Source organism: Oncorhynchus clarkii, chromosome 4 (assembly GCF_045791955.1).
Source record: "Oncorhynchus clarkii lewisi isolate Uvic-CL-2024 chromosome 4, UVic_Ocla_1.0, whole genome shotgun sequence".
NCBI lineage: Eukaryota > Metazoa > Chordata > Actinopteri > Salmoniformes > Salmonidae > Oncorhynchus > Oncorhynchus clarkii.
In genome coordinates this window covers 4,186,736-4,203,738 of record NC_092150.1, presented here as the reverse complement: position 1 = coordinate 4,203,738, position 17,003 = coordinate 4,186,736, and the positions used below count along the sequence as shown (strand labels likewise).

At 41.9% G+C, this 17,003-nt stretch overlaps 1 protein-coding gene across 4 annotated transcripts in view; it reads right to left on the bottom strand.

Moving 5' to 3' along the window:
• The window catches only part of LOC139406312 (tripartite motif-containing protein 16-like), a 16,055-nt gene extending 13,707 nt beyond the window's left edge, over window positions 1-2,348 (bottom strand). For all 4 annotated transcript variants that reach the window (XM_071148800.1, XM_071148801.1, XM_071148803.1 and 1 more), the window contains exons 1-2: window positions 1,642-2,348; window positions 1,117-1,212 (exon numbers count right to left, since the gene is read on the bottom strand). In XM_071148800.1, coding sequence (XP_071004901.1) covers window positions 1,117-1,212; window positions 1,642-2,238 — 693 coding nt within the window. In that variant the 5' untranslated portion in view covers window positions 2,239-2,348. The remainder of the gene's footprint in view (window positions 1-1,116; window positions 1,213-1,641) is intronic.
• Between the last annotated feature and the right edge of the window lie 14,655 nt (window positions 2,349-17,003).

Here is a 17,003-nt window from a genome sequence, read left to right as displayed (position 1 = left end):
CATCACGGTTTACACCACTCTAAATCCTCCTACCTAACTCAGTACTTCTGAGAAAATAAAAGAGTCCTACTAACTTATAATAGACCCTCCCCCATCCCCCAAATTCCTTCCAAACTCCCCCAACCCCGTCCAACCCCAATGACACTTCAATCTTTCCCTCTCTTCAACATCCTTATAACAATATCACAACACATGCAATTCTTGATATTACCTCAACTAACCTATGACCCCGTGCATTGACTCTGTACCGGTTCCCACCTGTATATAGTCTGATTTTAGTCTCACTATTGTTACTGCTGCTCTTTAATTACTTGCAAGTCTTGATATTTCACTGTAAAAACACCTGTTGTATTCAGCGCATACTAATAATAATATAATGATGATAATACTAAGTAACACCCTTCCAACTAACCCTACACTCATTAAAAACCCACTACCCCATTCCACTACGTTGACCCTATCTGCTCCATCACCATGACAACTAACCTACACTCATTAAAAACCCACTACCCCATTCCACTACGTTGACCCTATCTGCTCCATCACCATGACAACTAACCTACACTCATTAAAAACCCACTACCCCATTCCACTACTTTGACCCTATCTGCTCCTGCACCATGACAACTAACCTACACTCATTAAAAACCCACTAACCCATTCCACTACTTTGACCCTATCTGCTCCATCACCATGACAACGACCTGGGAGGACTGGACACCACCACTCAACACACCCTGGAACTCTTCTGAAGTCAAATCTAATATGACCAAATTATCTATATCTAATATCTAATATCTATATATCTAATATCTACTTCACTTGCTTTGGCATAGTAAAGATATGTTTCAAATGCCAATAAAGACCTTTGAATTGAATTGAGAGAGAGACAGTTCCATATTAATGTATAGGGGACATGAGTCAGTCATGGTTACTCATGGTTATGTGATGAGGCAGCCCAGTTGGTTACATGAACCAGTCTATTCTCTGAAAGGGGTCCAGACAGCCTGTTCCCAACAGTGGGGTCAGTGGGATTGGATAGGGGCCCCTCTCTCTCTCTCTCTGACTGGAGGAGAGAAGTGAAATGGTGTGTCTCCTTTGGTCAACAATACTCACCTTGAGAGACTCCACAGCCTGTTGGAGCTCCTTCAGCTCCTTCTCTCTCTCCTGGAATCTCTGCTGGACCTTCTGCTGACTCATCCCCAGCTGCCTCTGTGGAGAATCACTCTTCAATGAGCTATCAAGCTTTATTAGTCCAGTAGATCAATAGTATAGTAATGTGACATAGGACCCATAGAGAGGAAGGTCTACAATCCTGAGGAAGTCCCTTTACAATATTATGTTGCTATGTGAATGATTATAGTTTGTATGGTAGGCCTACATGTATCAAGGGGTTGAGACTGAACTTTGGACTCATAAAAGGCCATTCAGAATGAGAATAGAGTTTTATTTTAGAAAATGGTGATACATTTGGAGAATCTGGGTTAACATATCTATATACTCAAGGTTTGTGTTCATATTTGTGGATCCATTTCATATTGTATATAATATAATGATCTCATATTCAAACAGATTTAGTTCGTACTGTATCTTTAATTCCTTGTTTATCAGACAGTCACCAACAAGTTGTTCTGGTCTTACCTGTTTCTCAGTCCTCTCTGCTGCAGCTGACACTGTATCATGGCCTTTATGTTCATCCATTGTACACAGATAACAGATACACTGCTGATCGGTACGACAGTAAACCTCCAGCAGTTTGTCATGATGAGAGCAGATCTTCTCCTGTAGTTGTGCCGTGGCTTTGACCAACTTGTGCTTCTTGAAAGCAGGAGATTCATAGTGAAGTTGGAGGTGAGTCTCACAGTAAGAGGCCAGACACACCAGACAGGACATGAGGGCTTTCTGCTTTCTGGTCCCAGTGCAGACATCACACGCCACATCTCCAGGTCCAGCATAGCACAGAGCAGGAGGGGGAGCAGCCTGGAGTCCTGTCTTCCTCAGTTTCTCCACCAGCTCAGCCAACATGTTATTTTTCATCAGCATAGGCCTTGTAGTGAAGGTATGTCTGCACTGAGGACAGCTATAGACCCCTTTCAGAACATCCTGATCCCAGCAGCCCTCAATACAGCTCCTACAGTAACTGTGTCCACAGGGAATAGTGACCGGCTCCTTCAGTAGATCCAGACAGACAGAACAACAGAACTGGTCCTGGTCCAGCAGAACTCCCTGTTGAGCCATTTGGACGGTTGTTCACTGTCACACAGACAGACGACACAGAGACTCAGATCAGTTTCGTTTCCTCAGAAGAGAGTTTGTGGGAAGGGGAGGGACTTCCTGGTTCTGCCAGAGGGCTGGGGTTAGAAGGAGGGAGGGGTTAGAGGAATGGAGGAAGAGAGAGAGGAACTGCATGCAACAGCAAGAGGGAGACAAATAGTTTTGCTCCAAGGTTAGAGCCCTTAACATGGAACAAATGACATAATGAATCATAAAATGTGAGTTGTTAGAATATATGAAGGGTAACAGTTTCTATGAAGTACGTATGTATCATTATTTTAATGCCTTATAATACACCTATGTGTTGTAATTAATCAATAAGGACTGAGGAGGTGTGGTATATAGTTAATATACAGTACCACAGATAAGGACTGAGGAGGTGTGGTATATAGTTAATATACAGTACCACAGATAAGGACTGAGGAGGTGTGGTATATTAGTGGTAGATGTTGAGTCTCCCTTATTGCTCTATTTTGATAGTGGTAGTGGGGTGGTAGATGTCTAGTCTCCCTTACGGCTCTAATCTGTTAGTGGTAGATGTCTAGTCTCCCTTACGGCTCTAATCTGATAGTGGTAGATGTCTAGTCTCCCTTACAGCTCTAATCTGAAAGTGGTAGTGGGGTGGTAGATGTCTAGCCTCCCTTATGGGTCTAATCTGATAGTTGTAGTGGGGTGGTAGATGTCTCTTCTCCCTTACGGCTCTAATCTGATAGTGGTAGATGTCTGGTCTCCTTTATGGCTCTAATCTAATAGTTGTAGTGGGGTGGTAGATGTCTAGTCTCCCTTACGGCTCTAATCTGATAGTGGGGTGGTAGATGCCGAGTCTCCCTGTTGGCTCTATTCTGATAGTGGTAGTGGGGTGAAAGATGCCTAGACTCCCTTATGGGTCTAATCTAATCTGATAGTCGTAGTGGGGTGGTAGATGTCTAGTGTCCCTTACGGCTCTAATCTGATAGTGGGGTGGTAGATGTCTCGCCTCCCTTATGGCTCTAATCTAATAGTGGTTGTGGGGTGGTAGATGTCTAGTCTCCCTTCTGGCTCTAATCTGATATGGCTCTAATCTGATAGTGGTAGATGTCTAGGCTCCCTTATGGCTCTATTCTGATAGTGGTAGTGGGGTGAAAGATGCCTAGATTCCCGTATGGGTCTAATCTGATAGTCGTAGTGGGGTGGTAGATGTCTAGTGTCCCTTATGGCTCTAATCTAATAGTGGTAGTGGGGTGGTAGATGTCTAGTCTCCCTTCTGGCTCTAATCTGATATGGCTCTAATCTGATAGTGGTAGATGTCTAGGCTCCCTTATGGCTCTAATCTGATAGTGGTAGTGGGGTGGTAGATGTCTATTCTCCCTTACGGCTCTAATCTGAAAGTGGTAGATGTCTCATCTCCCTTACGTCTCTAATCTGATCGTGGTAGATGTCCATGTGTTCTACATCCTGGGTATTACTGTCATCACCTCAGCAGATAAATAACTGTGTTCTACATCCTGGGTATTACTGTCATCACCTCAGCAGATAAATAACTGTGTTCTACATCCTGGGTATTACTGTCATCACCACAGCAGATTCAGCAACTTACAAAATAATTTGAGTTGAAGTTGGGATTTTATTTTAGGAATAAGGCCTGTGTTTATTTTTTTTATTTCACCTTTATTTAACCAGGTTAAGTTGGAAACTAGGAGGAGGCTGGAAGGAGGCTAGTATCTGCTACATTTATGCCTTTACTAGACTATGGGGAGATTTTATATATGAATGCTTCCATTCAGTGTTTGAGATCAATTGACTCCTTTACCATTGAGATGTATTATAAACTGCAAAACCCTTACACACCACTGCACTTTATATATCAGGGTTGGCTGGCCTTCTCTAGTCAATTGTAGACTCAGTCACTGGTATACTTTTATTTACAAAGCCATTTTGGATTTACTACCATTTTTGGGGGGCATTTTTATTGTTCAGAAATGTGGTGGGTACTCTCTTCGTTCGCTGGACTTTATCCTGCCAACTGTTCCAACTGTTCCAAATGTTCCAACTGTTCCAAATGTTCCAACTGTTCCAAATGTTCCAAATGTTCCAAATGTTCCAAATGTTCCAAATGTTCCAAATGTTCCAAATGTTCCAACTGTTCCAAATGTTCCAACTGTTCCAACTGTTCCAACTGTTCCAACTGTTCCAACTGTTCCAACTGTTCCAACTGTTCCAACTGTTCCAAATGTTCCAACTGTTCCAACTGTTCCAACTGTTCCAACTGTTCCAAATGTTCCAACTGTTCCAAATGTTCCAACTGTTCCAACTGTTCCAACAGCTCCTATACTAAACTCCTATACTAAACTCCTATACTAAACTCCTATACTAAACTCCTATACTAAACTCCTATACTAAACTCCTATACTAAACTCCTATACTAAACTCCTATACTAAACTCCTATATTAAGCTCCTATATTAAGCTCCTATACTAAACTCCTATACTAAACTCCTATACTAAACTCCTATACTAAGCTCCTATACTAAACTCCTATACTAAGCTCCTATATTAAGCTCCTATACTAAACTCCTATACTAAACTCCTATACTAAGCTCCTATACTAAACTCCTATACTAAACTCCTATACTAAACTCCTATACTAAACTCCTATACTAAGCTCCTATACTAAACTGAACATAGTCTATAGCATCTAATAGATCAAGGAAAAAGGGAGGCTACCTTGAAGAATCTATAATATAAAACATATTTTGATTTGATTAACACTTGTTTGGTTACGACATGATTCCATATGTGTTATTTCATAGTTTTGATGTCTCCACTATTATTCTACAGTGTAGAAAATAGTTGTTTATTTGTTTTAATTGAATGAGTAGGTGTGTCCAAACCTTTTGACTGGTAGTGGACACTACCGTTCAAACGTTTGGGGTCACTTCAAAATGTCAAATTGGCCGTCTAGGCAGAGTTACACCGAAAAAGCCATATCTCAGACTGGCCCATAAAAGATTAAGATGGGCAAAAGAACAGACACTGGACAGAGGAACTCTGTACCTTGACTAATCACATTATTCCATGTATTTAAAAAAACTGTTGTGTTATTAATTGATCAATCGAGTCATTCTGTACTTTTCATCTTTTTTTAATACTTATTAAAAAAAAACATTCTCTGTCAGATTCATCATCCCTTCTGTGTAGCCAGATGAAACTTCCTGCTGAACAGCCAATCACATCAAAGTGCTCCATGCTGCCTGGTGTGCTCTCTCGGGAGGCCATCCCTACGAGCAAAAGACATTAAAAAACATATCGTTGTTTACTTTGCTCAATGGATCCTTCCAAATGTCCTTTTGTTGATCTTGAGTGAAGCCTGGGTGTCCAAGGCTACCACTGTGGATCCCTGGTTGGTGGTGATCACGGGTCAGTGCTGTTTCACTGGGTGTCCAAGACAACCGCTGTGGATCCCTGGTTGGTGGTGATCACGGGTCAATGCTGTTTCACTGGGTGTCCAAGGCAACCGCTGTGGATCTCTGGTTGGTGGTGATCACGGGTCAATGCTGTTTCACTGGGTGTCCAAGGCTACCACTGTGGATCTCTGGTTGGTGGTGATCACGGGTCAATGCTGTTTCACTGGGTGTCCAAGGCAACTGCTGTGGAGCTCTGGTTGGTGGTGATCTTGGGTCAATGCTGTTTCACAATGTGGTTGCAACAGGAGGCTGGATGGTGCTTCCTGAACGAAAGAGCTGCAGTTAGTTTCAGAGTTGGTGGCAAGGAATAAGTTAGTCCTAAATATTTCTAAAACTAACAGCATTGTATTTGGGACAAATCATTCACTAAACCCTAAACCTCAACTACATCTTGTAATGAATAATGTGGAAATTGAGCAAGTTGAGGAGACTAAACTGCTTGAAGTTGATGGATTGTAAACTGTCATGGTCAAAACGTATTGATACAACAGTAGCTAAGATGGGGAGAAGTCTTGTCTATAATAAAGTGCTGCTCTACCTTCTTAGCAACACTATCAACAAGACATGTCCTACAGGCCCTAGTTTCTACCTTCTTAACAACACTATCAACAAGGCAGGTCCTACAGGCCCTAGTTTCTACCTTAACAACACTATCAACAAGGCAGGTCCTACAGGCCCTAGTTTCTACCTTCTTAACAACACTATCAACAAGGCAGGTCCTACAGGCCCTAGTTTCTACCTTCTTAACAACACTATCAACAAGGCAGGTCCTACAGGCCCTAGTTTATACCTTCTTAACAACACTATCAACAAGGCAGGTCCTACAGGCCCTAGTTTCTACCTTCTTAACAACACTATCAACAAGGCAGGTCCTACAGGTCCTAGTTTCTACCTTCTTAACAACACTATCAACAAGGCAGGTCCTACAGGCCCTAGTTTATACCTTCTTAACAACACTATCAACAAGGCAGGTCCTACAGGCCCTAGTTTCTACCTTCTTAACAACACTATCAACAAGGCAGGTCCTACAGGCCCTAGTTTATACCTTCTTAACAACACTATCAACAAGGCAGGTCCTACAGGCCATAGTTTCTACCTTCTTAACAACACTATCAACAAGGCAGGTCCTACAGGCCCTAGTTTCTACCTTCTTAACAACACTATCAACAAGGCAGGTCCTACAGGCCCTAGTTTCTACCTTCTTAACAACACTATCAACAAGGCAGGTCCTACAGGCCCTAGTTTCTACCTTCTTAACAACACTATCAACAAGGCAGGTCCTACAGGCCCTAGTTTCTACCTTCTTAACAACACTATCAACAAGGCAGATCCTACAGGCCCTAGTTTCTACCTTCTTAACAACACTATCAACAAGGCAGGTCCTACAGGCCCTAGTTTCTACCTTCTTAACAACACTATCAACAAGGCAGGTCCTACAGGCCCTAGTTTCTACCTTCTTAACAACACTATCAACAAGGCAGGTCCTACAGGCCCTAGTTTCTACCTTCTTAACAACACTATCAACAAGACAGGTCCTACAGGCCCTAGTTTCTACCTTCTTAACAACACTATCAACAAGGCAGGTCCTACGGGCCCTAGTTTCTACCTTCTTAACAACACTATCAACAAGGCAGGTCCTACAGGTCCTAGTTTCTACCTTCTTAACAACACTATCAACAAGGCAGGTCCTACAGGCCCTAGTTTCTACCTTCTTAACAACACTATCAACAAGGCAGGTCCTACAGGCCCTAGTTTCTACCTTCTTAACAACACTATCAACAAGACAGGTCCTACAGGCCCTAGTTTCTACCTTCTTAACAACACTATCAACAAGGCAGGTCCTACAGGCCCTAGTTTCTACCTTCTTAACAACACTATCAACAAGGCAGGTCCTACAGGCCCTAGTTTCTATCTTCTTAACAACACTATCAACAAGGCAGGTCCTACAGGCCCTAGTTTCTACCTTCTTAACAACACTATCAACAAGGCAGGTCCTACAGGCCCTAGTTTCTACCTTCTTAACAACACTATCAACAAGGCAGGTCCTACAGGCCCTAGTTTTGTCACACCTGGACTACTGTTCAGTAGTGTGTTCAGGTGCCATTAAGAGGGACTTAGGAGAATTACAATTGTCTCAGAACAGGGCAGCATGGCTGGCCCTTGGATGTACACGGAGAGATAACATCAATGATATGTATGTCAATCTCTCCTGGCTCAAAGTGGAAGAGAGATTGAGTTCATCACTACTTGTATCTGTGAGAAGCATTGACATGTTGAAGGTACCAAGCTGTCTGTTTAAACTACTAACACACAGCTCAGACACCCATACATACCCCACAAGACATGCCACCAGAGGTATGTTTAAACTACTAACACACAGCTCAGACACCCATACATACCCCACAAGACATGCCACCAGAGGTCTCTTCACAGTCCCCAAGTCCAGAACAGACTGTGGGAGGTGCACAGTGCTACAAAGAGCCATGACTACATGGAACTCTATTCCACAGTACCACATAGAGCCATGACTACATGGAACTCTATTCCACAGTACTACATAGAGACATGACTACATGGAACTCTATTCCACAGTACTACATAGAGCCATGACTACATGGAACTATATTCCACAGTACTACATAGAGCCATGACTACATGGAACTCTATTCCACAGTACTACATAGAGCCATGACTACATGGAACTCTATTCCACAGTACTACATAGAGCCATGACTACATGGAACTCTATTCCACAGTACTACATAGAGCCATGACTACATGGAACTCTATTCCACAGTACTACATAGAGCCATGACTACGTGGAACTCTATTCCACAGTACTACATAGAGCCATGACTACATGGAACTCTATTCCACAGTACTACATAGAGCCATGACTACATGGAACTCTATTCCACAGTATTACATAGAGCCATGACTACATGGAACTCTATTCCACAGTACTACATAGAGCCATGACTACATGGAACTCTATTCCACAGTACTACATAGAGCCATGACTACATGGAACTCTATTCCACAGTACTACATAGAGCCATGACTACATGGAACTCTATTCCACAGTATTACATAGAGCCATGACTACATGGAACTCTATTCCACAGTACTACATAGAGCCATGACTACATGGAACTCTATTCCACAGTACTACATAGAGCCATGACTACATGGAACTCTATTCCACAGTACTACATGGAACTCTATTCCACAGTACTACATAGAGCCATGACTACATGGAACTCTATTCCACAGTACTACATAGAGCCATGACTACATGGAACTCTATTCCACAGTACTACATAGAGCCATGACTACATGGAACTCTATTCCACAGTACTACATAGAGCCATGACTACATGGAACTCTATTCCACAGTACTACATACAGCCATGACTACATGGAACTCTATTCCACAGTACTACATAGAGCCATGACTACATGGAACTCTATTCCACAGTACTACATAGAGCCATGACTACATGGAACTCTATTCCACAGTACTACATAGAGCCATGACTACATGGAACTCTATTCCACAGTACTACATAGAGCCATGACTACATGGAACTCTATTCCACAGTACTACATAGAGCCATGACTACATGGAACTCTATTCCACAGTACTACATAGAGCCATGACTACATGGAACTCTATTCCACATCAGGTAACTGATGCAGCAGTTAGAATCAGATTTAAAAAAAAAACATATACAAATTCACCTTATGGAACACTGGGGACTGTGAAGTAACACAAACTTAGGCACAGACACACATACAAACACATGATAACATACACACATAGATATGTGGTAGTATGGTAGAGGCCTGAGGACACACTTTATATGTTGTGAAATCTGTTGTGAATGTATAGTAATGTTTTAAAATGTATAACTGCCTTAATTTTGCTGGACCCCAGGAAGAGTAGCTGCTGCCTTGGCAGGAACTAATGGGGATCCTTAATAAACCCCAGGAAGAGTAGCTGCTTCTTTGACAGGAACTAATGGGGATCCTTAATAAACCCCAGGATAATCCATAGTAAATACAAATAGAGAAGAATCGGGTTGGTTAGGTTGGAAATGTCATCAGCTGTAACATTGTCTCAACGGTGATGAATACCAAGTGCTGTACAAGACTTACAACACATTCAGATGGTACTGAAGCTTTGTGATGGGAAGATATGGCTGTTACTGCAGTGGCCTGGTGGACTGACAGAGTTGGTGGGATGAGATGGTACTGAAGCTACGCGACGTGAAGATATGGCTGTTACTGCAGTGGCCTGGTGGACTGACAGAGTTGGTGGGATGAGATGGAGGAGTCTCGAGGTCAAAACAGGATGAACAAACAAAACAAGAAAAACATCAGAAATACTGATTTATTACCAACTGTTAATAAACTCTAAAATATATGTCTGGAAACTTTAGACACAGTTTGTTAATAAAAAACATAATTTCCAACAGGTATAACTGGGTTCTCTGGATTAGACTGAATAAAAGTATGGTTGACACCAATGTAATGGGTTAAGAAGTTGTGATCCTTGTTGGCAGTGGAAGCTGGAACACACAATCACCCCAATCAGAACACCTACAGAACATTCTGCTGTTTGTAAATCAACTTCCTCTAGATCTGGAAGCTGGAACACACATCACCCCAATCAGAACACCTACAGAACATTCTGCTGTTTGTAAATCAACTTCCTCTAGATCTAGGATATGTGTTCAGTGTAACAGAGGTAATATCACGTTGACATCACTGGAGAAGAATCTGAACTTACCTGCTCTGTGGCTCCGCCTGGCTCCTCCCACAAGGAGGTGGAGCAACATGGGAGATAATGGGGGAGGGGTGATACCAGCAGCTCAACAGACCGACAGGCAGTTCTGGGAAACAGAAGGACATTTCTGAGAAGTCACACCCCTACCTTTGTCTTGACGTATCAATTATTGTTTGGTTATGTGCAAGCTATGGCATATAAATGCAGCATTCAGTGGGGTGAATGAACTCTGTTTGAGCTTTTCTCTGCATTCGTTTGAGGTCATCTGTTTACAACCTAACACCTTGCTTCGATGTATTGACTTTAATGCCTCTAAATGTTTTGATTCATCTTCAGAATTAGAATGAAATGAACCTTGTTTTCACATTAAACATCAAGGTACATGTTCTAATCTACCATCACATGATGATAAACACAAGCAGTTTCTGTAACAGCACCGTTTCTAGACAGACAACAGAGGAGGTTCATGATGATAAACACAAGCAGTTTCTGTAACAGCACCGTTTCTAGACAGACAACAGAGGAGGTTCATGATGATAAACACAAGCAGTTTCTGTAACAGCACCGTTTCTAGACAGACAACAGAGGAGGTTCATGATGATAAACACAAGCAGTTTCTGTAACAGCACCGTTTCTAGACAGACAACAGAGGAGGTTCATGATGACAAACACAAGCAGTTTCTGTAACAGCACCGTTTCTAGACAGACAACAGAGGAGGTTCATGATGACAAACACAAGCAGTTTCTGTAACAGCACCGTGTCTAGACAGACAACAGAGGAGGTTCATGATGACAAACACAAGCAGTATCTGTAACAGCACCGTGTCTAGACAGACAACAGAGGAGGTTCATGATGACAAACACAAGCAGTATCTGTAACAGCACCGTTTCTAGACAGACAACAGAGGAGGTTAATGATGATAAACACAAGCAGTATCTGTAACAGCACCGTTTCTAGACAGACAGAGGTTCATGATGACAAACACAAGCAGTATCTGTAATAGCACCGTTTCTAGACAGACAACAGAGGAGGTTCATGATGACAAACACAAGCAGTATCTGTAACAGCACCGTTTCTAGACAGACAACAGAGGTTCATGATGACAAACACAAGCAGTATCTGTAACAGCACCGTTTCTAGACAGACAACAGAGGAGGTTCATGATGATAAACACAAGCAGTTTCTGTAACAGCACCGTTTCTAGACAGACAACAGAGGAGGTTCATGATGACAAACACAAGCAGTATCTGTAACAGCACCGTTTCTAGACAGACAACAGAGGAGGTTCATGATGATAAACACAAGCAGTTTCTGTAACAGCACCGTTTGTAGACAGACAACAGAGGAGGTTCATGATGATAAACAGACTAGTAGAATTATAATATAGGTTAACATAACTGAAGAGGTGTAGTTTAACTTTCATAAAAAATGCTCAAAATTAGTTGAAACGATTCTTCACCTCCACAAATGAAGTATTAAAAACAATCAAATGTGTAAACAGATTCAAGTTGTGAAATCATTTGGGATCTGGTGTTACACTGAAAGGGCATTATCCTCTACGGGATCGGTCTCCCCCTGTGAGACGGTTAAGCTAACGTAGGCTAATGTGATTAGCATGAGGTTGAGCTAACGTAGGCTAATGTGATTAGCATGAGGTTGAGCTAACGTAGGCTAATGTGATTAGCATGAGGTTGAGCTAACGTAGGCTAATGTGATTAGCATGAGGTTGAGCTAACGTAGGCTAATGTGATTAGCATGAGGTTGAGCTAACGTAGGCTAATGGGATTAGCATGAGGTTGAGCTAACGTAGGCTAATGTGATTAGCATGAGGTTGAGCTAACGTAGGCTAATGTGATTAGCATGAGGTTGAGCTAACGTAGGCTAATGTGATTAGCATGAGGTTGTAAGTAACAAGAACATTTCCCAGGACATAGACATATCTGATATTGGCAGAAAGCTTAAATTCTTGTTAATCTAACTGCCCTCTCCAATTTACAGTAGCTATTACAGTGAAATAATACCATTAGGCAGTCTCGATACAACATTTTGAACAGAATGGTTCATTGGATCAGTCTTAAACTTTGCAAATACACTGCTGCCATTAAATGGCCAAAGTCTAAATTGTCTCAAACCTGAAATATTACATTATGGCCCATCTCTTGTATTTCAAAGAGAGGAAGAAAAAAACATATTTTTTGTTTGTATTTATCTTTTACCAGATCTAATGTGTTATATTCTCCTACATTCATTTCACATTTCCACAAACCTCAAAACGTCATTTTAAATGGTATCAAGGAAATGCGTATCCCTACTTCAGGTCCTGAGCGACCCGCAGTTAGATTTGGAAATGTCCTTAAGAGGGTATCACTGTCTACAGACTCACCCTGTTTACTACACTACTGTACTCACCCTGTTTAGTACACTACTGTACTCACTCTGTTTAGTACACTACTGTACTCACTCTGTTTAGTACACTACTGTACTCACTCTGTTTAGTACACTACTGTACTCACTCTGTTTACTACACTACTGTACTCACTCTGTTTACTACACTACTGTACTCACTCTGTTTACTACACTACTGTACTCACTCTGTTTACTACACTACTGTACTCACTCTGTTTAGCACAGTACTGTACTCACTCTGTTTAGCACATGGCCTCACATGTGAATCCTTAAAGAGATGGGTGGGGTCGATACTGAATGGTGGTCGACAAAGAAGAGCTCTCCAGTTGGTGTTCCAAAACATTCAAGGCCCATTACCTCAAAAGTGAGGTTACAAGTTTATCAACTTTCACTGCAGAATTACTTTCCCATTGTTCCTCAACTGTAGTGTATGACAAACCATTTTCTAGCTCTGAGTCTCTACTTATATCCAATGTAAAAAACACAATTTAAAATATTGATACATAAGATGGAATAGAGCCGGAAGGTCCCAGTTGTCATCTCATTGTTACTTAGGGAGCTCGGTCTATTATATAGACAGTGGGTGAGTTCTCTCCTGGGTAGTTGCAAAAACTTCAAACATTCTTTGAAAACCCGGTTGGAAGATTCACGGAATCAGGAGGGAATAAGATAACTTTTTGGCGCCAACCTGTTACTCATTGACACTTTTTTGATATTTTTATACGGGGAAATAAAACAAAAAATGAAGTTTGAAATGAGTGGGCTAATCCCCCTTTAGCCCCCTCGTGGCTCCAGGCCCGATTCAGATCTAGTGTGATTGAGGCAAAAATAGCAGCTTTAGCCAACTTTTTTGGCTAGCTCTGGCTCTAACAGTCTACCAACTGTGGAAAGCCAGCCAAGTTAATTTACTTCTGTTGAAATCAAAGGCTACAAAACATTTCCAAACACACAACGGCTGTTAGATAGCAATATGATGCTGCTATTGTCACAGCACTATTTACATCATCAGCAGACACTCTTATCCAGACCTCGGGTTAAGTGTCTTGTTCAAGGGCACATTGACAGATTTTTCACATCATTTGTTCGGGGATTAGATCCAGAGACCTTTCGTTTACTGTCCCAACGCTCTAGGCTACCTGCTAACTGACAGATAGCTAGAGGCTAAGGCTGGATGCTAGACCTGAACTGGCTGTGGTAGCTACTAGCTAGCTAGTTTATCCAGTTAACTACACTACCGTACTCACTCTGTTTACTACACTACCGTACTCACTCTGTTTACTACACTACCGTACTCACTCTGTTTAGCACAGTACTGTACTCACTCTGTTTAGCACAGTACTGTACTCACTCTGTTTAGCACATGTCCTCTAATGGGAATCCTTAAAGAGATGGGTGGGTCTAAGGCTTAAGACCAAAAGCTCATTCAAATGACCATGGTCTTCAAATTAGACAACAATTAGTTAGTAGAGAACTGGAACCTGTATACTCTGGTGTTAACTGTCTTGACTACAATTGTCTAAATACACGTACCATGTTCTCTTGCTAATTCATGCAGGTTTGTCATCTGATTTCCAAGATAGATACCATACTCCAAGGCAGGACATTTCCCAGCATCCAGGTTAAGGCCTGCTACCAGCAAGAACACAGAGAACCTCATATATTCTAGTCTATATCTTCTAGAGGTGCTGGCTAGGGGAGTAAAAAACTTGAAAATAAAGGAGAGCCTCTAGGAGCACCCATGACCAGCTCTGAAACCAGAATGCGTAGCGGAGAAGGTACGGTGTGATTCGAAATGGTCGGTAATCTGTTTGTTAACTTGGCTTTCAAAGACCTTAGAAAGGCAGGGTAGGATAGATATAGGTCTGTAGCAGTTTGGGTCAAGAGTGTCTCCCCCTTTGAAGAGGGGGATGACCGCTGCAGCTTTCCAATCTTTGGGAATCTCAGATGATACGAAAGAGATTGAACAGGCTAGTTGTAGGGGTTGCAACAATTTCGGCAGACCATTTTAGAAAGAAAGAATCCAGATTGTCTAACCCGGCTGATTTGTATGATTTGTAGGGGTCCAGATTTTGCTGCTCTTTCAGAACATCAGCTTGGGCGAGTTGCTCTGGGAGGTGCAGGGCTGTTGACCGGGGTAGGGGTAGCCACTTGGAAAGCATGGCCAGCCGTAGAAAAATGCTTATTGAAATTCTCAATTATAATGGATTCATTGGTGGTGACAGAGTTTCCTATTCTCAGTGCAGTGGGCACTGAGGTGCTTTTAATCTCCATGGACTTTAGTGTCTCAGAACCTTTTGAGTTTGTGTTACATGAAGCAGATTTCTGCTTCAAAAAGCTTGCCTTGGCTTTCCTAACTGCCTGTGTATATTGGTTCCTAACTTCCTTGAAAAGTTTCATATCACGGGGGCTGTTCGATGCTAATGCAGAACGCCACAGGATGTTTTTGTGCTGGTCAAGGGAAGTCAGGTCTGGAGAGAACCAAGGGCTATATATGTTCCTGGTTCTACATTTCTTCAATTGGGCATGGTTATTTAAGATGGAACTACCCCTCCCAGATCCGGGAGAATTGTCATCAACTACACTAATTAGCATAGCGCAGCAGTCAAAGAATATTTCTAGAAAATCTTCATATTCATGAAATCACAAGTGAAATATATTGGAACACAGCTAAGCCTTTTGTTAATCACTTTGTCGTCTCAGATTTTGAAATTATGCTTTACAGCCAAAGCAAGACAAGGATTTGTGTAAGTTTATTGATAGCCTAGCATAGCATTATGCCCAGCTAGCAGTAGGCAGCTTGGTAACGAAAATCAGAAAAGCAATCAAATTAAATCGTTTACCTTTGATGAGCTTCGGATGTTTTCACTCACGAGACTCCCAGTTAGATAGCAAATGTTCCTTTTGTGGCATAAAGATCATTTTTGTAGCCGAAATAGCTTCGTTTGTTCTTCACTTTTGGCTGAGAAATCGACCGGAAATTGCAGTCATGACAACGCCGTTAGATCCATAATATCGACAGAAACATGGCAAACTTCTTTATAATCAATCCTCAGTGTTTTTCAAATATCTATTCGATAATATATCAACCGGGTCAGTTAGTAGAAACAATGGCCGCACAAATCACTCTGAGAGACATCTGACCACTATCGCAATGTTGTCGCTCACGCTCATTTTTCAAAATAAAAGCCTGGAACTATGTATTGTAACACTAGAACAATTAGGGAAGCAATAGAAAAAGGAATCTGTTTGATATCTCATTCGCTGCTCAATAGGGACGCATAGGAACACAGAGCTTTCTAAATAAGAGTCACTTCCTGATTGGATTTTTCTCAGGCTTTCGCCTGCAATATCAGTTCTGTTATACTCAGACAATATTTTTACAGTTTTGGAAACTTTAGAGTGTTTTCTATCCTAAGCTGTCAATGATATGCATATTCTATTATCTGGTCCTGAGAAACAGCCCATTTACTTTGGGAACGTTATTTTTCCAAAAATGAAAATAGTGCCCCTAGTTTCAAGAGGTTTTTAAGCATGTCCCAGTTTAGGTTACCTAGCAGCACGAGCTCTGAAGATAGATGGGGGGCAAACAGTTCACATATGGTGTCCAGGGCACAGCTGGGGGCAGAGGGTGGTCAATAGCAAGCAACAACGGTGAGAGCCTTGTTTCTAGAGAGGTGGATTTTTAAAAGTAGAATGGTAGGATGTGAATACAGTGGAGGTAAACATAGGCATTGAGTGATGATGAGAGAAATATTGTCTCTAGAAACATCATTTAAACCAGGTGATGTCATCGTATGTGTGGGTGGTGGGACTGAAAGGTTGGACAAGGTATATTGAGCAGGACTAGAGGCTCTACAGTGAAATAAGACAATAAACACTAACCAGAACCGCAATGGACAAGGCATATTGACATTGAGGAGAGGCATGCTTAGCCAAGTGATCATAAGGGTTCAGTGAGTAGAGAGGCTGGTTGAGGTCACGATTCAGACAGCTAGCTAGGCCGTTGGTAGCAGGCTAGCAGATGGCTAGCAAGCCGGCTACCAGGAAGAGGCTAACAAGCTAGCAGATGATGGAGGAAGTCTGTTTTTAGC